The sequence below is a fragment of the Caretta caretta genome, chromosome 9, assembly GCF_965140235.1.
Source record: "Caretta caretta isolate rCarCar2 chromosome 9, rCarCar1.hap1, whole genome shotgun sequence".
NCBI lineage: Eukaryota > Metazoa > Chordata > Testudines > Cheloniidae > Caretta > Caretta caretta.
This window is the reverse complement of record NC_134214.1, coordinates 43,017,767-43,043,238: the sequence shown is the minus strand read 5'-3', so window position 1 is coordinate 43,043,238 and position 25,472 is coordinate 43,017,767. Positions and strand designations below refer to the sequence as shown.

The 25,472-nt window shown below is 41.6% G+C and overlaps 1 protein-coding gene across 1 annotated transcript in view; it reads right to left on the bottom strand.

Annotated features, from left to right (window-relative positions):
• LOC125642919 (pinopsin-like) overlaps positions 1 to 25,208 on the bottom strand; it is a 160,420-nt gene extending 135,212 nt beyond the window's left edge. The window contains exons 1-2 of the mRNA XM_048864875.2: positions 24,578 to 25,208; positions 9,572 to 9,900 (exon numbers count right to left, since the gene is read on the bottom strand). Of these exons, the coding sequence (XP_048720832.2) occupies positions 9,572 to 9,900; positions 24,578 to 24,938 (690 nt within the window). The 5' untranslated portion in view covers positions 24,939 to 25,208. The remainder of the gene's footprint in view (positions 1 to 9,571; positions 9,901 to 24,577) is intronic.
• Positions 25,209 to 25,472: the final 264 nt, after the last annotated feature.

The following is a 25,472-nucleotide window of genomic DNA, read 5'->3' as shown; positions in this document are numbered from 1 at the left end:
GATTTACACCAACTGTGGATCTAGCCCCTTGTGTACAACCAGTGACTAATGCAGACATCTGGTAGAGTGAGGTGTCTAGCCCTCTGGGCCATAAATGGAGGTGGGATAAACGATCTGGCCTCTCATTATTTCTATTGCAGTAGCAGTTGGGGTGGACCAGGAACCCCATTGTGTGAGCCACTGTACAAACACAGACCAATGAGTGTTGAAAATCATTTTGCCCCACCTCCATTAACTGTTAAAAAAAAAAAAAGGCTGCATCTCAGATCACCATTTCCTGTACTGAGAAACTCCACAATTTTCACATTGAAGTTGAACTCAGGTGGCTTTAACAGTTAATTTCCCATTGAGATGAGTGGTGGTGGTGAAGGCTTCATAAGTTGCTGCCAGGATATGCGTGCTGTGAATACTTGATAATATCTAAATAAACCACTTGCAATAACTAATTCAGGAAATTAATGGAGCTATGCCACCTTACACCAGCTGAGCATCTGGCCTTGGGTGTTTAAACTAGCAGCCAAACACTTTCAATCCTGGTTGAGCAGGGAGCTTGTGGAGTGTGTGAGAGAGGGGCTGTTTCTGACATCTTTTGTTAGCGAGTTGTGTTCTGAGAACATACAGAGCTCTTCTGTATCTGGCCAAATGCCTACCAATAGTAGGGCACACAGAAGTGAATCTGCGGGTGTGAGAATGGCTTAAGGAGTTCTCAGCACTGGATGACAATCAAAATGGTGCCTCTCCATGAAAGTAACTGGTCTCCTCCTCCAAACTAACTGCACACTTATGGAGGGAAAACAAAACTGCAGTGCCCATTACTAGCATCTGCCAGTGCACTTCAGGCTCTGAATGTATGGCTGTGGGACTTCAGTAAAGAACACGGCAGAGTGTGCTGGGCAGTGAAATGTCTTAGGTTTGTTTTGTGAATGTTTGAACTGCTTGAAGGTTAATCAAAGGACAGCTGCCACTCGCACAAGAGTATCAATGATTTAATTTCCTGTTTTTTGGGGAGGGCAGTGGAGTATGAAATGAAAAACCTATCAATGTACTTTGAAAAGGTGGGTTGTGGCTGGGGGGAAACTATTTAATTAAAATAGTAATGGCCAGCCTGTATGTCAGGAACCAACAAGCTAGCCAGGATTGAGCTAAGGGATCTGCTCCATAAACTGTGTGTGCAGCTGCTCACCTGTGACATTTTTGGTCTGTTAGATCTTTTGCTTTTCTTTCCCAACCCAACTTCTCTCTTTTATCCAATAGTTATGGTTGGCTCCCACAGCAAGTATCTTCCAGGATCCAGCACCCAAAGAGTAGGATATTGATTGATTTTTAACCAGGGTTGTCAATTAATCACAAAAAGAAATTTCCATCCCACCACCAACCTCAGCCTGGTCCAGTCCACACAAGAGATCCACTTCCTGGACACTACAGTGCTAATAAACAATGGCCACATAAACACCACCCTATACCGGAAACCTACTGACCGCTATTCCTACCTGCATGCCTCCAGCTTTCACCCTGACCACACCACACGATCCATCGTCTACAGCCAAGCTCTGCGATACAACCGCATTTGCTCCAACCCCTCAGACAGAGACAAACACCTACAAGATCTCTGTCAAGCTTTCTTACAACTACAATACCCACCTGCAGAAGTAAAGAAACAGATTGATAGAGCCAGAAGAGTTCCCAGAAGTTACCTACTACAGGACAGGCCTAACAAAGAAAATAACAGAACGCCACTAGCCGTCACCTTCAGCCCCCAACTAAAACCCCTCCAACGCATTATTAAGGATCTACAACCTATCCTAAAGGATGACCCAACACTCTCACAAGTCTTGGGAGACAGGCCAGTCCTTGCCTACAGACAGCCCCGCAACCTGAAGCAAATACTCACCAACAACCACATACCACACAACAGAACCACTAACCCAGGAACTTATCCTTGCAACAAAGCCCGTTGCCAATTGTGCCCACATATCTATTCAGGGGACACCATCACAGGGCCTAATAACATTAGCCACACTATCAGAGGCTCGTTCACCTGCACATCCACCAATGTGATATATGCCATCATGTGCCAGCAATGCCCCTCTGCCATGTACATTGGTCAAACTGGACAGTCTCTACGTAAAAGAATAAATGGACACAAATCAGATGTCAAGAATTATAACATTCATAAACCAGTCAGAGAACACTTCAATCTCTCTGGTCACGCAATCACAGACATGAAGGTCGCTATCTTAAAACAAAAAAACTTCAAATCCAGACTCCAGCGAGAAACTGCTGAATTGGAATTCATTTGCAAATTGGATACTATTAATTTAGGCTTAAATAGAGACTGGGAGTGGCTAAGTCATTATGCAAGGTAGCCTGTTTCCTCTTGTTTTTTCCTACCCCCCCCCCCCCCCCAGATGTTCTGGTTTAACTTGGATTTAAACTTGGAGAGTGGTCAGTTTAGATGAGCTATTACCAGCAGGAGAGTGAGTTTGTGTGTGTATGGGGGTGGGGGGGATGTGAGAAAACCTGGATCTATGCAGGAAATAGCCCGACTTGATTATGTAAAGAGTTGTCACTTTGGATGGGCTAGCACCAGCAGGAGAGTGAATTTGTGTGGGGGGGTGGAGGGTGAGAAAACCTGGATTTGTGCTGGAAATGGCCCACCTGATGATCACTTTAGATAAGCTATTACCAGCAGGACAGTGGGGTGGGAGGAGGTATTGTTTCATATTCTCTGTGTGTATATAAAGTCTGCTGCAGTTTCCACGGTAAACATCTGATGAAGTGAGCTGTAGCTCACGAAAGCTCATGCTCAAATAAATTGGTTAGTCTCTAAGGTGCCACAAGTACTCCTTTTCTTTTTGCGAATACAGACTAACACGGCTGTTCCTCTGAAACCAATTAATCACAGTTAACTCACGCGATTAACTAAAAAAAATTGATTAAAAAAATTAATTACGATTAATCACAGTGTTAAACAATAGAATAATAATTGAAATTTATTAAATATTTTTGGATGTTTTTCTACATTTTCAAATATATTGATTTCTATTACAATACAAGATACAAAGTGTACAGTGCTCACTTTATATTAGTTTTTATTACAAATATTTGCACTATAAAATAATAAACAAAAGAAAATATTTTTCAGTTCACCTCATACAAGTACTGTAGTGCAATCTCTATTGTGAAAGTGTAACTTACAAATGTAGATTTGTTTTTTTACATAACTGCACTCAAAACCAAAACAATGTAAAACTTTAGCGCCTACAAGTCCACTCAGTCCCATTTCTTGTTCAGCCAATTGCTAAGACAAACAAATTTGTTTACATTTGTGGGGATAATGCTGCCTGCTTCTCATTTACAATGTCACCTGAAAGTGAGAACAGGTGTTCGCATGGCACTTTTGTAGCCGGCATTGCAAGGTATTTGTGTGCCAGATATGCTAAACAGTCATATGCCCCTTCATGCTTTGGCCACCATTCCAGAGGACATGCTTCCATGCTTATGATGTTCATTAAAAAAATAGTGCATTAATTAAATTTGTGACTGAACTCCTCAGGGGGAGAATTGTATGTCTCCTGCTCTATTTTACCCACATTCTGCCATATATTTAATGTTACAGCAGTCTCAGATGATGACCCAGCACATGTTGTTTGATTTACAAACACTGTCACTGCAGATTTGACAAAATGCAAAGAAGGTACCAATGTGAGATTTCTAAAAATAGCTACAGCACTCAACCCCAGGTTTAAGAATCTGAAGTGCCTTCCAAAATCTGAGAGGGACAAGGTGTGGAACATGCTTTCAGAAGTCTTAAAAGAGAAACACTCAGATACAGAAGCTACAGAACCCAAACCACCAAAAAAGAAAATCACCTTCTGCTGGTGGCATCTGACTCAGATGATGAAAATGAGCATGCATTGGTCCACTCTGCTTTGGATCGTTATCAAGCAGAATCTGTCATCAGCATGGACGCATGTCCTCTAGAATGGTGGTTGAAGCATGAAGGGACATATGAATCTTTAGCGCATCTGGCACGTAAATATCTTGCTACACCTGTTACAACAGTGCCATGCGAACGCCTGTTCTCACTTTCAGGTGATGTTGTAAACAAGAAGCAGGCAGAATTATCTCCTGTAAACGTAACCAAACTTGTTTGTCTGAGCGATTGGCTGAAGTAGGATGAGTGGACTTGTAAGCTCTAAAGTTTTACATTATTTTATTTTTGAATGCACTTATTTTTTTGTACATAATTCTACATTTGTAATTTCAACTTTCATGATAAAGAGATTGCACTACAGTACTTGGATGAGGTAAATTGAAATATATTATTTCTTTTGTTTTTTACAGTGCAAATATTTGTAATCAAGAATAAATATAAATTGAGCACTGTGCACTTTGTATTATTGTAATTGAAATCAATATATTTGAAAATGTAGAAAAATCCAAAAATATTAAAATAAATGGTATTCTATTATATAACAGTGTGATTAATTGTGATTAATTTTTAATTGCATTATTAATTCCAATTAATGATTTTCATTGCACGATTAATCACAATTAAATTTTTTAATCTCTTGACAGCCCTAATTTTAACTTTACAGTAGAACTTCAGAGTTACAAACACCTCAGGAATGGAGGTTGTTTATAACTGAAATATTCGTAACTCTGAACAAAATGTTATGGCTGTTCTTTCAAATGTTTACAACTGAATATTGACTTAATACAACTTTGAAACTTTACGATGAAGAAGAAAAATGCTGCTTTCCCTTTATTTTTTAAATAGTTTACATGTAACACAGTTCTGTACTGTATTTGCTTTTTCTTTTTTTGTCTCTGCTGCTGCCTGATTGCATATTTTCATTTCCAAATGATGTGTATGGCTGACTCGTCAGTTTGTGACGCTGATGTTCATAACTCTGAGGTTCTACTGTACCTCTTCATCACAAGCAACCTTTTCTCCCTTCAAATCTTTGTCTTCACATATCACTAAGTATTTTTCTCAAAGGAAGGAGCACAGCGCCTTTTACCCTCTCGCAACCCCAGGGATAGCATCTTGTCTCGCTCTGTGTCAGACAAAGACTGTTTCAGGGTTCTCTGGGTAACATCCATCCACCTTTTTAATCATCACTCAAATTAGCCAGTACATGAAAACACAGCAGCAGCATATGGCACTGCCTGTACTAACCTTCCTCTCCATCCTACTCCTCACTGCACCAAAGATTTAAACCACAAATTAAATGAGATAATCTATCTGTACATACCATATTAACTACCTCGGTGAGGGGAGGCTTGTCCAAAATATAACTGCCAGGTGAAGTGAAACTGTTTCAAGTTAATAGAGAACTTTAAAGTTAAAGATTTTTTAGGGGTTAAGCCATAGTAGTTGGGGAAAAAATAATACTCACAAAATGAGCATTCTTCGCTCTCTTCTACCCCTGCTCCTCAAAACACCAACGCCTTCCCTCCTGCCCCACATACAGGCAAACCCACAGATATATTTCCATCAGCAAGATATACTTGAGAGCTTATAGAAAGGATGTAGGGTCATTCCTTCTCCACTTTGCATTGCAGTAGATCTTTTCTTAACAAGCCACTGATCCAGTTCCAGTGCAGTGAAAACCGCGTGATCTGCCTTTCTCCACTAAGCAACCCCTTATCTTAAACCATCACTTTACTTTAAAGTATTCCCAATGTGTCTTGTACTATTTTGTTTGACCTTTCGCTAAAGATTCCACCTGCTCGGCAAATGTTTTCGCTACCCCCTTAGGGAGGTTACTTGAGAGCAACCCCGTTTCCTGTTACTTTTAAAAATACAGTAGTCTTACTGCAGTTTTTATCATTCTTATTACAGTAACGTTTTGTTTATTTAAAGACAACAGGAATCAGGATCCCGTTTGCAATTAAATTAAAGCAGAGGTTTCTCATTTCTATGGTTTAAAACTGACTTGCTAACATCTCAAGTTGATTTGAAGTTGGATCCTGTTGTACAATTCAAACCTTTTTGGATACTAAGCGCTTTTCCAGAAATCACATCTAAACACCTGAAAGCTAAACTAGCACGAAGTATGAAAGGTGCCCTGGTCATACAGAATAAAAGGCCAATAAAATAACCAAGTAAGATTCTTAAATAACTTTAGTTAAACAACGTGGAAATGCCAAATTTTGCCAACAACTGAAATAAAAAACAAGTTTGCTTTTTATAGTCACAGTAATGTACAACATAGCAACTGTATATACACAGGTATGTACACAGATTTTTCCAGTACTTTGCTGAGTGCAGTCCTTCAGACTGACCTATATAATTTTATAAAGAAGGGAAAAATACAAAGGACAAGAACAATCCAGTTAATGGGATTTTCACAGGTTCACAGGGTGTTATTTTAATGCCTCTAAGCTACTTAGGTTTTATATATATATTGCAACAAAAGGTAGAAGATTCCTTAGTGAAGGTGTCAAAGAAACTTTAGTTATGGAATTGGTCAGGAAAAAGTATCATTGTGAATACATTTACCTACCTGGCAGTACTTCATATAAGCATCAAGGCTCTACACAATGATTTAGCTGGACAGGCCTGAACTAAAACCCTGAAAAAGTTCCAAGCTCAAAGGTTTTTTTGGGGGGCAATTCAGTTCTGGATCTGAATTTTGAGTTCATGCCCACCTGTAATTTGAATCCCCAGGATTCTAGTTGATCTGTGTGTCATTATGGAGGCTGGATATTTTCCTAGACTGTCAGTGTAGGGATGAAGGAGGGTTTACAGCAGCCAGAAGGAAGGTACCTCCGTACTCACCTGAACCCCTTGAGCTTCTAGCATGTATTTGGGTACCTCTGGTAACATTCACTGGGGGCATTGCCATGTTCTGGAGCTTAGAAAGGACTGAGGAGGTTGATGGAGTCCTTACATGGCGAAAGGGAAGTGGGGAAGCAGGAGTCCTGCTGTGGGAAGAGGAAGGTAGCATGCAAGAATACATTAACTAGAGCTGTTGCATAGCTTTTTGTTGGAAAATGCCAATTTGCTGAAACAACAATTTTTTGCAGGAAAGGGACACTTTTTGTCAGGAAAGTTTCTTGGGTCTACAATAGAACTGAGAGAGAGAGAGAGAGGGAGGCCCTAGCAAGTAGGGCACTTAACAGGGATGTGGTAGATCTCGGCTCAAGACTTTGCTCTACCTGGTTGGGAGAAGGGACTTGAAGCTGGGTCTCCTGCGTCCCAGGTGAGTGCCCTGACCACTGACCTACAGTCAATTGTGTGTCTCTGACCGCATGAATATTTAATTACAAGTGGAACATCCCCAGCAGGAGCCCATGACCCACCACAGAATAGCCAATATCCTTATGGCTAGGGCACTCTGCAGAGATTGGATGGGGCACAGAGAATGAAGGCTACACTGTAAGAGACAGAAAGAGCACAAAGGCAGCAGCTGGACAGATGTCCTAATCTGTCCCTCCCCCGAGGTTTGTTCACCCCAAGAATTCTCCATCCTCCTCAGGCTGCCCAGTCCCATTCACTCCCCTCCTCTAGATCTCCCAACTCCTCCCCTTGTACCCCAGCTGGCCTGGATGTCCCAACCTCTCTGCCTACCTGCTTTTAGGGATTGTATATGGGGGGGTTACTAAGGAGAGGATAAGCTTCTGCCTCCTCCCACACCTGCTCCCACATCATGGGATGAAGGAGATAGACCCTGAAGGGGAAATAGTGATTTATTCTTATAATCAAGAAATGGCATGCACTGAACTGCACTTGGCTGCTTAGGGAATTGACTGATCTCCTGAAATTTTAGTCTGTAAAATACTTGGCAATGGATCTGCCTTAAATCAGGAAAATAAGTAACTCATGTACTCTGAAATATAATTATTACCTCTGGGAAATGTGTGCTTTTAATGTTCCACAGGGTGTATGTTCTTTTCTAGCAATGTAAACAGCGAAGCTACTGTTGCCTCGACAACACCCTGGCCTTCCACCATTTTCTTATGTTTTTGTATATGCCATGTAAAATTCATCTCATTTTAATCTCCCCTTTTCTACCAATAGGGAATTTTCTTTTCTTTGAGCCTGAGTCTGGGCATAACACAAATCTCTCAGGAGATTTCTTTTGTTCCTAACCTCTCATATTATGTAGGCTTTTCTGGTTTATCAACCAAACCTCTGTTGAGGTGAGTTATTGCCCTATTTGTCCACTATCTCCACAATGTCCATCAAAAGAACACTGCTCTGAAAACAGCATCAAGTCCAGGTCATCTGCTACATTTATGGACAGCAGAAAAAGAAAAAGAACCAGGTTAATAATTTACCAAGAGGACTGTGCACTGAGAATGGTAAAGAGAGGAATATATCATACCACCTTTCCAAGACAGCGTAAAGAAAAGGAATTGCTGACAAGAAACTGGATTTATTCCCTGGTTTAAAATCTAATTTCTATCCTCATGGCTTCCACTAATCCACCTAAAAGAAGAAAGATTAGTTTGAAAAAGTGAAAGGTCTTTTAATAAGTAAGTCTGTGTTATTCTTTTTAAATCACTTTCTCATTTTTCAGACTAACTTGATGGTGTACTTGATAGGGAAAATGAATGGAGCAGGAAATGTTTTCAATCTGTTTGGCCCGAGGAGCAAAGACACCACATAATGTGTGCTCTCACATAGTTATTATCAGTCAAAAAGAGCAGATTTAGAGAGACTGATGTTCTTTAGAAGATCCATAAACACCCAACATTCACTGATGATTCTAAGCTAGTCTCCAGAGATACAATGGAGGAGGTGCAACTCAGTGAATTGTAGGTTGACTTGAGGACTCACCTTCTAAGAAAGACAAAATTGTGTGAAAGGCAATGGTGGTGGCTATGCACAGAGGTTAGAGGGAGATGAGGAAGAGGGAATGTTTAGCAAGGTCCCATTTTTGGACAGGACTAGTATTCAAAGAACACTACTAAGCAGCAGTCTTCCATGCATATCCAAGTGCAAAATTTATCCCTTGGTGGAGATTGGGTAAATTGTGATGCAGCAGCATCCACAGTGTCCATATTTTCTGTGTATTCAAAATATGTATACATATTACTTATTTACTATTGTAAATATATATGTAAACACAAACTTTAAATTGAAAAACCCGATAGCTCCACAGTGCATTTACTGGATGCGTTCAGCCCAGACACAATTACAGAGGAAAAACATTAAGCATCAGCACAGAGCACATTTTGTTGAAAAACATCTGACTCTACCTCTGATCTCAGTGTGTTGTACATACCATTTCTATTTGTAAAACGTAGTTGCTTCTGAGGGAGCTAATTCTGCTGCCTCCCTGCTCTTCCTCAGCTGCAAAGAAACTACTTCCACGGTACTAGTCAAGCGGTGACATTTAACCATGTGCTTAGGCCCTGATGCAGCAAAGCACTTACGTCACTGTCAAAAAGAAATCAAGTTAAAATGGACTTGGTGTCCAGTTCAGTGTCCTTCATAAGTTTGTGATGCCTACCGCTGTAATACCTAACAATGAACATTAGCTATGAATTTTAGACAATGTATGTTGGCTTCTGCTCATGTTTACATTAAAAGGATATTTAAAAATGTACTTACCTGCTTTATAGCACATAGCAGCTTCCCATAAGAGTAAACAATAATGAAAAAAGGAATTACAAGGCAAAAGATGAAGAGACATATGATGTACGATATATTGTTAGCATCCCTTGAATGCCAGTTTATTGAACATGTTGTCCCTGGTCCTTCCGGTCCATAACTACTCCATCCAAAAAGGGGTGGTAAGGTCCAGAATAAAGAGTACATCCATGACAAGAAGATTCCCATCCATATTTTCCTATAGTTTGTGGCATCTGCTTCTGTAGTTCCCATCATTGTACAATAGCGTTCATAAGAGAGCACAGCCAAAGATATAAGTGAAACTGTACCTGTAATAAAATATATGTATTTTTATTACCAAAAACATCTGAATGAACATTTAATTTTTGCTGGTATATATTGTCACAAAAGGTATTAAATCAGAAATCATGGACTAAATTAAAGATGAGGTTGAATCCCAATGTTTTCTGGATCAACATTCTCCAAGAACTGGGAGTATTCTGATTTAATCTGGCCAATTGTAATTAGGAGCCAGCAGTGGAGTTTGGATCCAGATCCACATAGTCTGAGATGTTCAAACAAGTACCTGACTAATATAAACATATACTTTTTTTTTTTAGTGAGCAGGGATTCTAAAATTTTCAGTCTCTGTAAGAATCAAGGCTATAAAACTTCTACGTTTCAATTTTTGTACAGTCACTAGGATTTAAATCCTGATCCCGTGTAAGACAATAAGAACTCAGAAGCCATTATGATGGGTGACATAAAAATGTAGACAGACAGATTTTGTCATTAACTGCAGTGGAAGCAAGATCAGATCCCTAAGGTCTGAAATTTCAGCTCTTGGCCATGATTTGTGCCTGCACATAATAAAGCCCGCACTTTCAAGTGTAGTTTTTTACCTACAGAGTAAATCCTAAAATATTACTCAAGACACATCATGATGTGTATGCAGGTACTAGGATTTGCACTTATGGACCTCAAAGGGGCAAAACCAATTGTGTTCACATCATTGCAGGCTGTCTACATAAAAGTTTATAGTCCCAAGGTATTAATAAGATCAGTCTCTTCAAAAAACCCAGAAGCATATAATGATCCCCAAAAGTGTATGAACAAAGCCTTGAAGAGAGACAGTTTTTAATCCTTGAATTGTCTGCCTTTGTTTTTGATGGCATTTCAGAGGTAACAGAAGTGAAAAAAGGATGCATCCTACATCTCTCCTTCATGGGTGAAGTTCTGAACTAGTTAATAAATCACTCTTAAGAGGGGGGAAGCCTCTAAAATGTCATAGCACTGACAGCTGAAGAACGGACAGATTGGTCATGTTAGTGAGTGTAACGTTTCAATATATACACACCCCATGAAGCTGTCTCTCTCCTTTGGAAAGAGAGCTTAGTGGTTATGGAGAGTGTCAGATGGATGGCACTTGAAAATTAAGTCCTCTATTTATCTGGCATTGTTGGAGACAAGGACATTTGCTCAAAGTGAGCAAAAGAAAATAGATTAATGATGGGGTGTTGTCTGGGCACCCACATTTGAAATGCTAACCCCACTCCCCTACTATGTGTCTGATCTTCAGGACATTTGCATAGCAGCCAATGGGGGTCAGAGCATGGAAAATTCCCAACAGAAGAAGAGAAACAGAAAAGGTGGCAGAGATTGCTTTTAAATGTGATGTTCTTCAGCCAAGAGCGGCTGTTCCCTCACCAGAGGAATCCCCACTGGAGGAGTAGAGCCAGAGGGGCTCCCTCCAAGGACATTGACCAAATTAAAAATATTCTCAGGAGTGCTGAGGGCTCTGAGGGGGAATTGCACTGAGGAGTTGGTCATTCTGTATAGATGACTCTATTGTGCAGTCTAAACATCAAAGAGTGTGTGTTTAAGAAGTTCCTGTAAAAAAGCCTGTTTTTCTTGCTTTAAAATGGTATGTGGTCCCTGAGGGGTTCAACTCTAAATCAGAGTGATCACAGTGGGTCTCTGAAAGAGTGTAAATCAGAGGCTTGGGAGGTCTCAGCACTGGATTTGGGGCTTAAGACAGTTAAACTGTGGGGGTCCCTCTTCCCGCAAAGGGTTCCAGATCAAGAGGTCTGACCTCGGGAAAGTGCCTTAGGAGCCTCACAGACAGAAGCAGTGACTGGACTCTGCCCAGATGCAGATGGCTAGCGATCTGCCACTAGGGGGACTTTGCCAGGTCTGTGACCCATTCTGTTAGGGCCTGATCTAAAACCCACTGAGGTGAAGAGATCTTTTTCTATTGACTTCAATGGACTTTGGATAAGGCCTTTAAAAACAATGTTTAAGATCCCAAATCATTAACATTTTTCCCTTTATCTCTTAGATTCTATTTTACGGGAAAGGCCCATATAAGTACCTCCACCTTTTTCTACTTTGCAATGCCTTTTGATTTCAGTGGGTACTCTGCATGTAGAATAGCTGCACAATCAGAGCCTAGACTGTCAACAAAAGACAACGTGAAATAGATGGGTGATTGAAGCTAATGCACTTTAAAGCTCTGCTCTGATTGAAATAAGCACTAGGACATTTTTATATATCTATGCCTTGATATCAGATTAAGCAAGCAGATGGAGCAGATGTGGCTTTGATTTAAATATATCTTTTAGTGGAAATAAAACGAACGGCATGACTGTGATCACACAAACAGCAATAGAAAATTATCCTCTCATTTTGTAAAATACCAGTCTGAAAATTTTGTCTTCTAGCTTCTGCTTTGTATAAAAGATCAACTGGTTTTTATTCAGCTGTTTTATGCCATGCTTCAGTTTACACTTTTGTAGGCATTTTTAAGCAGCCATGAAGCACAGAGGCTAACTCTGTTGATCCATAAACCTCCTAAAGAGATGCATAACATGTGTCATACTGAGTCTCTCACTCTCAGCTTGAAAGTGTCTAACATCAACTCCACCAACTTCTGAGATGAAAAAGGAAAACACAGAAATGTGTGTGTTTGGAAATTCTCTCCAGGCCTGAGGCTCCCCTGCCTTACACCTTCTATAGTCATTTACACCTGGGAAAAGTAAGCATCAGATACTACCACCTACTTAACAGAGCAGAGAATTTTGTGTTGGTAGCGTTCCCCCATTCCCCCCACTTTGCACGAGATGTCAAGCAGTGATGATTTAAGTCCACTATCTACAATACCTCAGATATGTACGAGCACAGTACTACCTGCATACTCAGTCTCTTTCTAGCTGGGATATCATTCCCCAGATAACTTCTCAAGAAGTCCATACTTTCTGGGACTGTCTGCAGAGAACCAGCTAATCAATGTTAAAACCCTCCCTGCCTCCAATAGGTGGAATCCTCGTGCTTTATTGTAAAAAATATAGAATTCTAGATTTGTTTCTCCCAATGCTGAATTAACACTATTACAAGCTGTGGTATCTGGGGTCATTATTGCCGAACATGCTAGCTGAGTACTCTCTTACTCCATAGAAGCACAGCTGTCACTTAGCCTGCACATGGATAAAAATATTCCAGTGTTCAAAGATGTCCAGATGTTTGGAAAGTAACTGCAACATGGTTGATGCATAGGTCCAAAACTACAATAAGTAGTAATACTCAGCACAGTTCCCCCTGTGGTGGGGGTAATCTTTGCAGCTTCTCAGTCCAAATTTACCTTAAAGCTCTTGGTCAACACAGAGTTTATAAATACATATATAACTTCAATATCCCCAACATGGATAAAGGAGATCTTACAAAAACATGATGTGACCCTTAAATAACAAGAAAATAAACATGGACTTCGAAGAAAAAAGATACAAGCAGATAAAATATATTCCAGTATATATATGGATTTCCCAAAGCCTTGGTATACTCCTGGCAGCTGTAACACATACTCTGCCCAGGACGTCGCTGAAAGCTGTTTAGAGCTTTGCTTGCTTGAACTTTCTGATAGATGTACAAGGAGAGAACTATCTCTGTCTGAGTACTCTCAAAATGTGACATAGGACTTTGCTCACAGCCCTACCCCACTCAGAGTGGACACTTGGACTTCCTTGGTATATACTATAAGAGAAGCAGCAAACAGCCTCTCTAGAATCAATCTCAGCATACAGAACAGAGAAATAGTATCTTATCTCTTAATACATCTTTTGCAGCACAGACAGGTGAGTGAACAGGGTGAGAATACATTATGACTCTGGAAATCGTCAATGAAGTAATTTTAATTCAAAGGAACCTAGAGGGGTTAGAAAAATGCAGAAAATAGCAGAATGAGATTGAACTTGGAAAAATGCAAGGTTCTACATGTGGGAGGACACAAACACAGATGGAAGGAGGGAGATCCTGGAAAGCAGTAATGCTGAAAGAAACACAAAATAATAATGGACATCTTGTTGAAAACTATCTGTAATGTGATTTGGTAGCACTGAAAGGACAATGTAGTTTATGGTTGCATGTTGTCTTCAATGGGAGTAGAGTTAGGCCAACACTGAGTGCTTTGGAGACCTTGGCCCATAAATCCCATCATCTGCATGCCCAGAAAATGTGTATGTATGCACAATGGTACACCTACAAGTGGAGCCCAGGTTGGCACCATTTGGAAATCAGGCCCAAAAGAAAATATTTCGCTAAACTGTTATTCCAAGAAAAGCATATGGCTACCACTTGCTGCTCTTTTCACTGAAGACTTTGGCTACCCACCATGTCTGTTCTCAAATCCAATCTAGTTTTACAGGACAAGATACGCAAGATTGGCATCAGAAAACATGGATTAAAAAATACCTTAATCTCACCATTTACACTACCAATTCCAGTCTTTCAGAAATAGATTTTGTTTGTTTTTCTTTTGCCAATAAGCTTGAGGTTTCTTTATTTCAAATTAAGTTTTTGGCCTTTCTAATACGCTTAGGGCTTAAAACATTAACATTATTCCTATATACTCTGGATATGTATAGAAACTTTGAGACCTACACAAACTTCCAAACTTTAGGAGTGTCACTGGTATTTACTGAACAGTCTAAATTGTCCTGATTTGTGTTTTTCTACTACATTGTTTTTGCTGGACAGGAAATTCATTCCCTGTCTCTTTCCCCTACTGGTCACTTCTTTGGTCTCTCTGGAGAACTCTTTTCCATGGTCCTATTTTGGATGGAATGATGGAATACAAATAATGACTGATGAAAATACAAAAATCTCTGCAGAATTTTCACAGGCTGTATGCTCTCCATACCTCTTTCAAACTTTTCCTAAAGATATTTTACACGTAATCATGTCTTGCTGGCTGTAATAACTATTTTTCATGGTTTCACGGGTGATTGTCTGCTATGACTCATCAGCTCAGCCATTACTTGCAGGTCACCTCAAAGCTTTTTCAGATCATTAACCAAGGTGAAGACATGATTATCTTCATCGTCACACAGCTCTTACAGGATGAGGAAGAAAAAGCTGTGCTTCCAGAACAGTAAGGAAGGACTTACTCAGCATTGGCAGTACCTGTAATATTGAGTATTTGGGTTTGCATGGGCTTTCCCCTCTTTTGAGGAGCTCTCCAACTCCCCAATGCAGCATTTTCAGGGGGGTGGAAGGGCCTTTTGGACTTCTGAAGGATATGTTAAGCTGTCCCTACACCCAGGGACATGGCAATAGGCCTGAGTGGACAGAAGCTGGGTTCCTCAACTGTTGTAGTATTTACAGAGTTGCCAACCAGAATCAAGCCCCTCCCCTCCAAAAATCACAGAATTTCCTTAAAAATTATGAGGGTTTTATTTTTTTAATAATAATACATTTTAGGTTTTTTATTTGCTTTCTGAGTCTTTAGGGAGCACTCAAACCATGTTTTCAAGCTTTTCTACAGAACCATTACATGATACATGATAATTTCGGTATTATTTTATGTGAAGTAATCATCAGGATTCCAGGAGCTGGTCCTTTAAGAAAAACACCAAATATCGCAAGAATTGTGATAAAGCCATGAGAAAGCGAGATTCATAGGAAGATCCACTGCTCACAGATGGAGTCTGCTCATGAGAGAGGAGAGTGAACATTAACAATTCCTGGTCGAGTGACTGTTTGAATCTCAGATTTAAGAGACACGATAAATATTCTAGCAATGACCCTACAAACAAAAAAAGGTGGACTGTATGGAACGCAACATCCTTATTTCCCAATTTTGGAACCTAGTGTCACATCTAGCAATGAAAATTGAAGCTAATAATGCAATATTTTACCATTTGAAACATTAAGACATCTTTGTTTTCCTCTCTAATTTGAATTTTATCTTTGCTAGGTATAATAATCTCTCTTCTGAGATGTAGGTAATACAGAGGTCTTACTTGGTAAGTGCAGTGCAGTGTTATATAGATGTAATTGGAATTAGAAAATAACAAATAGGAGGTAAATGGAGCATATGATTGTTGTTTGGTTTTTGCCATGTGTATTGCTCCTGTGAGGAGAAAACAAACTATAATGTTATCATTAAATTGTGCTAAGGTATTTTAATAGTATGCTGGCACAACTGTAATTAAGAGCATAATTTGACTGAACACAGATAACTGGTACTGACATGCATAAAACTGAACCTTTTTCTGTTTTTAAAATCGAACCACATGCATTTGAGATACAGCTCATACCAATATATACTTTTATTAGAGAGAGGGGCTACAACAACTACCCTGAATCCAAACTGCAGATGTGAACTTTTTATCTTTAAAACCGCCACAACCAAAAACTTAGTTCAGAGCATTCCTGACATTGGCGATTCACAGTCTGGATCTGATGATGGGCTGGTTTCAGTGTTATCCCAGCTCATTATTACTGAGCCTCAGTAGTGAGTCCATGGTTAAGGTTGTGTCCAAGCTTCTATTGTAAGTCTTATTTTTTTCTACCCATCTCTAACCTTATGACTGGAAATAGTGAATTGTCTGAAAATGTGTGTGGTTAAAATATTTTCAGAGAAAATTGTTCCAGAGAATTTTGAAACCAGAAGATTTTAAACAAAAATCCTTAGGATACTTAGTTTTTGTTTTGAACTTTACCAGTATCTCATGATTCTTCAGGCACCCTTTTTTTTAACCACAGAAAGCATTTAAGAATTCCATATTTCACTTGAGTAGATAGGTCTCACCACACTCAAACGCAGAGTAGTTTCCTCAGAGAAGACAATTTAAAATAAGTTACTCATGTATCATCTTTATTATGCACTGGATCTCCACTAGCTGCCTGGTGATAAAATGTTGGGGGCTTTAATCACCTCTTAACAGGTGCACAGTACCTATTACAACATGATCCAGAATTGGGAGCTTTGGCTGCCGTGGCTAAGAGAGCTTCAGGCAAGAAAACTCTGGGCGGTGGGGGGAGAAAATTGGAATTCCCTCCCCCTATTTTTCAAACCAGCACAGCTCCATTGACTTGACCAGAGCTATGCCAATTTACACTAGCTGAGGATCTGACCCCACAGTTGTTGTTATAAAATGAAACATTTAAGTCTCCAGCAGAGCTTTGGTGATATAGCTTTTTGGGGCCTGACACTATTCATACATCCAAAAATCCATAGCAATTAACTTGGATTATAAAGTTAATAAAGTTCTGACCTTAATAAAAATATCCTAAGCACTAGATCTCATCACGGGCTCTTATGTTGATGCAAAAAAAGCAAATCTGAAGTTTCTAGGTCAAGCTGCTTTTGAACTTAAGACCTGACAAAAAAAAGTATTAGAAGAATTTTCAGAGTAAATTACTTCTTTTTTTTTTTTATTCTATCTGTATCATAGCAGTAGCATGTCTTATTCACCTTAGACTCTTCCAAAATATTCTCCTGTGGCCAAAATCTTCAAAATTTTAAGCATATCAGTTTTGACAGGGCTGGGTGTACGTGTTTATGACTCCAGCCAGGCATGTGATGGTTTGTAGGCAGGACACAGATGGTTGTACTTTAGGCTGTTCTCTGCTTGTTGACCAGAGAGTTGAGGTAGATCTCATGATCACATTTTGCCACAGCTCGGAAAATGTCTTTCAGACATTTACATTCTTGGGCATATCCCTCCTTGCATACTTCTGCCTTTTTTACTAATATATCAAAGTCCTCTTCAAAAAGACAGGATTCCTTGTACAATGGTCTGAAGCCAATTGTTCTAGCAGCAGTATGTGACATAGCATGACGTATACAACTCCAGGCAACATCCATGTTATCCAACGGATATCTGAGTTACATATGGCATCATTGTCCACAGCAATCAGGTTTCACAGTTTTGTGATCAACAATAGACTTTATCCTTCTCTTTCAGCTTCTGGCTGAGCAGCACTTAAAATGTAACCATCAGCTTCACATGGCTTATATTGACATCAAAGTGGATTTTGATTTGGTTGACAGGTAAGCACTTTGGTTTGCACTGAAAAGAGTTGGCAGTGCAGATGTTCTGCTAAATCTAGTGCATGATCTTTATGCCATTATTGGTGTGGGAGTGTGCATTGGTTCATGGTTTTCACCGTGTTTCTACACAACCTCAGGTGCATGACAGGGATGCACTCTCACCTCGGAGCTATTCTGTTGAGCTATTGACTGGATATTAGGACTTGCTGCATTAAAAACAAGGTTGGTCAAGAGGTGTTCCTCAACCAAGACTACACTGGTGACACTGCTTTGCTTGTGGAGAAGTCAGAGAATTTCAGCCTTGCCCTTTAAGGTCTTCAAGACACCACCCACGCTATGGGGTTGAATGTCTCATGACAGAAGACCAAGGTCCAGAACCTTGGAGCTGGGCCACCAAAACTCTCAGTGCAGGTGAAGTCAAACACTCTGAAAGGTATTGATGAGTTCATCTCTCTAGGCTGCATGCAGAGTTCAAATGATCACCGAAAACCAGACATTCTTGGATGAATAGGTCTTGCTGCCTCTGGCATGAAGTTCATGTCTTGCTTAATGGCACAAAAATTTCTTTGCACTGAAACAAAGATCAGGATCTATCAGACCTGTGTATTACCTGTATTGTTATACAGGGCAGGAACTTGGACCTTCCTACAGGCAGACTTGGAGCCACTAGAGGGATTCCATATGTGTTGTCAGTGCCAAATCCTGAGCATAAAGTGGTTCAACTTTTTGTGCGAAATGCCATACTCTCACAGAGATCCGGCTTTCCTGCAGTTGCGCACTACATTCAAAAGTGGCGTTGCATGTTCTTCAGCCAACTGCGATCAGAGCCCCATTGTCACACACAGTGAGAAACTATGCCTGGTGCAAAGAGTTTGCAATCTAAATTGTCTAGACAGACAAAGGAACTATTATCCCAATTGTACAGAGGGGAAACTGAGCCAGAGAGAGACTTAATGACTTGTTGAAGGTTTCACAGGAAATCTGTGGAGAAGCAAGGAATTCAACCAAGATCTCCCTGAGTCACAAGCCAATGTTTTAATCACAAAACCATCCTTCCAGCTGCAGCCTTATCTGTGGTAGCACTCTAGTCTCTCCGTAAAGATGACTGCTAAGCTTTCAGATAATGGGTCAAATCTGCCTTCCCTCACTTGTGCCATGGGTCTGTTCAATTTGTCATGAGAAGAAAGTAAGCAACACCTGGCTCACCCTTTACAACAACCAAGCTGTTGTTGGGGAGGATAGCTTAGACATCTAGGCTTCAGGGGTCAGCTTTTGCTCCCCAAATGGAAATTTTGCCATTAGCTTCAATGAGAATGTGATTGGGCCCCATATTTCAGGTACTGAAACCCACTAGAAGAACAAGTTCATACTCCAGCAGAGACAATTCCTCTTTCATAGGTAAATAAATTGATCTTACTTTATGAGAATCTTTCAGGTAAGACCTTAAAAATTGAAGCCCTGCCTATTCTGTGCGGGTACTAAAAATCCCTTGGGTCTCTTGTAATGTTATAGATTTGCACTAGTTATACTGGGTCAAAATTCCTTCTCCCTAGCACTTTTGTGCAGTATATTGAACACCAGTTGCTTTCTACCCTCCACACCAGTGCTGGCTGTATTTCAGTGATGCTATAAATATCTAGCTTGTAAAGCACTTTGAGATCCTTCTTCACTGCAGAGGCTCAAGAGCCAGCAAATAATTTTGTCTTTTTCTAATTGCCTGCCTGTCTCTACACACACACACACTTTAGAAAGCAGTCCTGATTGTTTTTGATACTTTCAATTGATAACAATTGAATACCTTAGCTCTGTCAGAATGGGAACATGTTTAGAAAGTAAACTGCCCGTTCTTTAATATTGTCTAGGATTGCTGCTAACATATTGGCTGGAAATTTAAACTGATTCCTGTTTCAATGCATCTTGGCATTTGTGCAGATTGTGCACTGCACCTGCCTCATGCTCCAAGAATATGAAGCAACATCAGTATGCAGCTAATTCCAATGCTCCACATCATTCTTTCCACAGTAAAATGTGAGATCTAGTAGATTCTGGATGAAAGGCAGGGAGGATGGAGCTATGGCTGTGATGTATGGTGGCCCCTTTCTCCCCACGCCTTCTAGGAACTATTCTGTTGGCACTCTATGGAGCATTGTCTCCATTGGGTTTTAGGGTGCTGACCGGGCTGGAAGGCAGTGGAAGACAGGATCAGACGCCTGTAAGGCATCATATGTGCTGAGCCAATGGATTTCCATTCAGAAATCCCCTCGGGGTCAATACTGCTTGAAGCAGTACTAACTCTTGGCAGCTGCTTTTGAACAGCCATGTGAGATTTAGTCAAAGGAGGATGATGCCTGAATAAGTCGTGCTAGCAGAGAGGAGCCACAAACTTCCCTGTCTCCCTGGTTCTCAACCTTCCCTTCTATGCTGAGTCCCAGGATCCTCTGGGATTGGAAGCCACATCCCCCTGCCCACTTTGCACCCCATTAGTCCCTCCAACCTCAAGGGATGATATCCTGAAAACTCCATTCTCCTGGAGCTGTTTGCCACCATTGCTCTGTTTTGTGGGAAGGGACAATCTAGTCCAAATGTCAGTCATAGAGACATGTAAAGATCTGTGGGTTAGTTTGCCGACCCTTTCCTAGAATAGCATAGTGGCACCATTAGATAGTATCACTTTTATCTTTTAAATATAACCTCTTTTTCGTTATTGGGTTGCAAAATTCCCCCCACTCGGAACATAAAAACCTCACCAAGTATTTTTTTATTTATTTAAATGCTATGAATATTTAACTTGAGCTAGGACTTAATATAGCAGGTTTCTATGTAGCAGGAATTTTTGTACAGTAATTACAAATCCATGAAAACAAATATTTGTTTGAATGGTACCTTTATTATGTGTTACCAAACATCATTCTAATAATAACATGGTTGGATTGTGCACCCGATTAACAGTTGTCTGCAGATAAATTATTACTGATTGCAAAGGAATTCTCTAATTTGACTCTAAGCATATGCTTACACTGCTGTCATGGGGTGTAATTGCAGCATGTGTAGACATACCTAAGCCAGCTTGCTTGGGTACCAGAGTAGTGAAGCTGCAGTGGTGTGCAAGTAACTAGCCAGGGTCCAAGGTAGGCTTGTATATCCCACTGCTCTGACATCGAAGATAGCTACAGTAAGGCTAGATTAGGTATGTCCACATGATCTGCAATCCCATCCTGAGATTGCAGTGTAGACATACCCGTAGTGATCCGGCACAGAACTCACATCCCAGGGGCAGGCTAAGGTGGCTTGAAGCTTTCTTTCCACCCTCCCAGTCTTGGACTGCCCCAAGCAGCCGTGGCATACCACAGACAGCCCTAAGCGCCCATCTAAGTTACAGATGCCTCACTGCTTGGAATGACTTTGAGTATATCTACACTGCAGCTGGGAGCAAGCCTCAGAGCCTGGGTAGACAGACATGCGCTAGCTCTGCTTGAGCTAGCCCACTAAAAATAGCAGTGTGGACGTTGCCGTGCAGGTGGCAGCTCTGGCTAGCCACCTCAGTACAGAGCCAGGGTTAGATGGGCTTGTATGTGGACACCCAGCACAAGTCTGTCTCAGTTTAGGGCAACTGCACCTGCATTCCCCCGCCATGCGGGGCACACCCACTCTTAGGCTGCTGGCTCCCAGCTGTCACCTGTCTTGGGTGGAGACATGTGTGTCTCTCGCTCCTGGCCAGGGTGATTCCAGACTGCACAGTTCCCTGCCTACACTGTGAATTCCCCAGCAAGACATTCTGTCTTATCAGGCCAGTTTGCCCTTCTTTCTCAGAGGCTATAAAAAATGTAATTGCTCACAGTAAAGTTCCCACACAGCTCTTTCAAAGCAAGTATGGTTATTCATAAGGTGAAAGCATTACAGAGAACACAGATTAAAAACAATGAAAGAACCTCCATGCATGCTAATAAGCTTACCAGAGATCACCCCAGTTTTAACCAGGGCTCTTTATACCCTACCATGGGGTTGTTTGTGGTCATATGTTCATAACGACCTTGTCTCCAAAGCTGTGAGTCCCTCCTTGATAGACTTTGGGTCTTTGATTTGGGAATAGGTAATTCATAGACAATGGGCCGCCTCCTCCTCAGGGCAAAGGTTCATAGGGCTGATGTCCTGCGTAACTGGAGAGGTTATATTCACATACCCCTCCCCCAAGAGATTTCCCAGAAAACCCATTTAACTTTAAGCACATTGTTTCAATTAGTCCTTTTGAAGCTCATTACACTTTCCAGGGTTTACATGAGTCAGGTCCCCTCCCTAGGGACATTACATACAATCCCACAATAATACATAAACATTTGCATTTTAATACAATGAACTGAAAGGATACTTAAACTTAATTCAATAAGGATTATCCAGGATATTGCAGGAAATTGCCATATTTATCACACCATCCACCTCCCTTTTGGGGAACCTCTTTCCTGGGGTCTCTCTCTCTCCCCTCATCCCTCTAATTTTTGCAGGTCTGCACCCTTCTCTCTTCCTCTCCTCTCCCTACAATTGCCCTGACTTATCCCTGGTTTGATGAACTGCGATTTCTCTGAGAGTTTCCCTCAGTACTGTGGGAAGAGATGATGTAGCTCTCCTGAATCTCCTTTCCTACTTTGTAGGTCTTACACTTCCATCCCTCCTATTTCTCAGTCCCCTAACCCCTTCAGATCTCATTGTCTTTAGCTCCCTCCCCACAATCACATGTAGAGTCCTTACTTCCACCTCACAGCACCCACAGCATTTCAGTAAACCCCTTTATGTTGACAGCCCAGCCTTACAACCCCCCAAAGCACTCTTCAGTCCACTCTTCACCAACATCCCCCAGACTCTCCTCACACAGCATTTTGTCACCCTCAAGTACACAGCTCTTTAGTGTCCCCCTAACACAGAGAGCCCCACACTCCTTCCGCCTTTCCTCACACACACACACAACCCATTGTGCTCTCCTCAGGTTTCTGCACACACACTCTTCAGTCTCCACTCAGGTGCCTTCACACTCCTTCCTCTCTCTCTCCCCCTCACACAACGCCTGCTTCCTTCTTGCCTTCTCTCTTTTACACCCTCCTAGTCCTCTCTCTCTCTCTCTCTCACACACACACACACACACACACACACACACAGAGCTTCTTCCTTCCCCATCCCAGTATTGTTAATCCCAAAAGTTAAAGAAAATTATGTTTCCGGTCCCTAAAAATTATGAGGTTTAAAACAATATAATACATTTTAAGTTTATTTGCTTTTTGATCCTCTAACAATCATGTTTTCAAGTTTTCACTACAACCATGAGGGCTATAAACTTCCTCTTTTAAAAAAAAAAGTGAAAGTTGGGGTTTTACTTACTTGCATGACTCCAGGAGCTGGAAATTTAAGGAAAATGCCAAGCGTGACAAAATTGTGAGTGGGCAAAACTGCCTCCCCTCTTAAACACATGCAGCACCACAGCCTTTAACTGCTCCACACAAACATAGTGTCACAACCTTTTATCACCCCCCAAGATGTATACAATTGCTATAGCTCTTTATCCTTTCACACACTTTCTCAGTCCCACAACTTTTCACGTCTCCTCCAAAGACACATGCAGTCACACTGTTGTTCTGCCCCATGCAAATGTCCCATAGCCTTTCAGTTCCCTCACCACACATGTAAAGTTCCACAGCTTTTCACCCCCACACATATTGTCCCATAGCTCTTCACCACACATACACACAGTCCCACAGCCTTTCACATATCCTTTATAGAGACATATACAGACCCACAATCCTTCAGCTCCTCCCCCTCCCCCCAGACACAAAGAATATCTCTTCACTGCATTGAAAAGCTTGGGTCTGTGGGACCTGGTCCTGAAGACTCAGTGTTTCCAAGCAAGGCTTGAGAACTCACACTGCATAGTAACCTGGGTTTACAATTGCTTGACCTGGGTCTCTCAGCTGTGCTACTGTGTCCATACTGCACTCAGATCTATGGCTTGAAGTGTGTTCAAATTACAACATGACAGGGCTTGGACCCGAGTTGCAGCAGGACTCAGCTCCTTAGCAAGGTTCTGGGACCCGGGTGCCGAGTGCTTGCTGACCCAAGTCAGACTGATTTGTGTGTGGATGGAAGCGGGGCTTGGGTTCGGACTAAGTCAGAGCCCAGGCTTAGTGTGTGCGGTAGACATATGGAGCCCTTCACTCTTCCCCCCACCCCACCCCCAACACACACATATAGCCCCACAGCCCTTCACCTCCCCCCCGCACACACACCTTCCCCACACATCACCCTAATGTGAGTCTGTCATGTCTGGGTGGGGAGGTCTGTGCTGGTGCTCTCTGTCACTTCCTTTTCCACACTGCAGTGAGGGGCATAAAGTCTGACAGGAAAGCTGTGAGCCAGGGCACAGGTAGTGAATGGGCTCGCTGCTACCTGGTGTGTGGAGTTAGATGTGGGCAGCAGCTCAGCACCTCTATTTGAAGGGAGGCAAGGAGTGCAGGGCTTTCTATGCAAACCATGTTCAGTGCTGGGAGCTCTAGCTGGGGAGGCTGTGGGGGGTGAATTGTGTGGTGAGGTACCCTAGCGCCTCCCTGTGTGCACAGGCCTGGGAGAGGCTCTAAACCATGCAGGAGGGGAGGTGGCATGCTGGGCGCACACCAGAGCAGGAGGATGCCACTTACCAAAGAGAGTATTGATGAAGCCATACCAGATGCAGCCACCTGGCCCGATGAGCCAGCGTCCCTGAGTGCTGGCGGCAAAGCTGAACGGGGTGCCCATGATGCACACCATCATGTCGCTCACAGAGATGTTCATCAGCAGCAGGTTAATCGGAGACTGTAGCACTTTATTCCTGCAGAAAAGTATCAGGACCAAGAGATTATTGAGGAAGCCCAGGGTCCCGATGATGCCAAGGCAGATGGCAGTGATCAGGTGGCCAGTGGGACTCAAATTCTGCTCTTGTCCATGTCTCTGGTTGCTGCTGTTGCTGCACCAAACACTGTTAACACCACTGCAACTGTGGCTGATGTTAGGCACGGTCATCTCAGTAGGTCTCTTTCCAGATCTGCTCCAGCTGCTTGCCACTGCAACTGTGGCTGATGTTAGGCACGGTCATCTCAGTAGGTCTCTTTCCAGATCTGCTCCAGCTGCTTGGATAAGCATTGCAATATCAGCAGAGTAAAATCTCTTATGCACATACCAACACACACCCACAACCCACTAAAAAGCCCTCACTCTCTTACATGTGTGTGTATATATATATATATAAAAAATATATAATAGTTTCTACTTAGGTAAAACTGCAACATCAATGAGTTAAATGTAGAAAGCATTTGTTTCTTTCTTTAATGCTCCACCATGTGGCTGTTAGGAGCTGGCTCTTTCTGTCTTCCTCATTTGTGCCTGGTGTAGAGTATGAAATAAAAAAATGTAACCGCAGCTACCTGATAATAAAATGTAGGTCAGGAAAACGTACACAGAAAGGGGCTGATCCTAATCCAGAAGGCCAACAGACTACTTACCATGCAAAAATGAGGGAGTGAATTAGGTGCCTGTTTTACCTGCTGTCTTTTATTT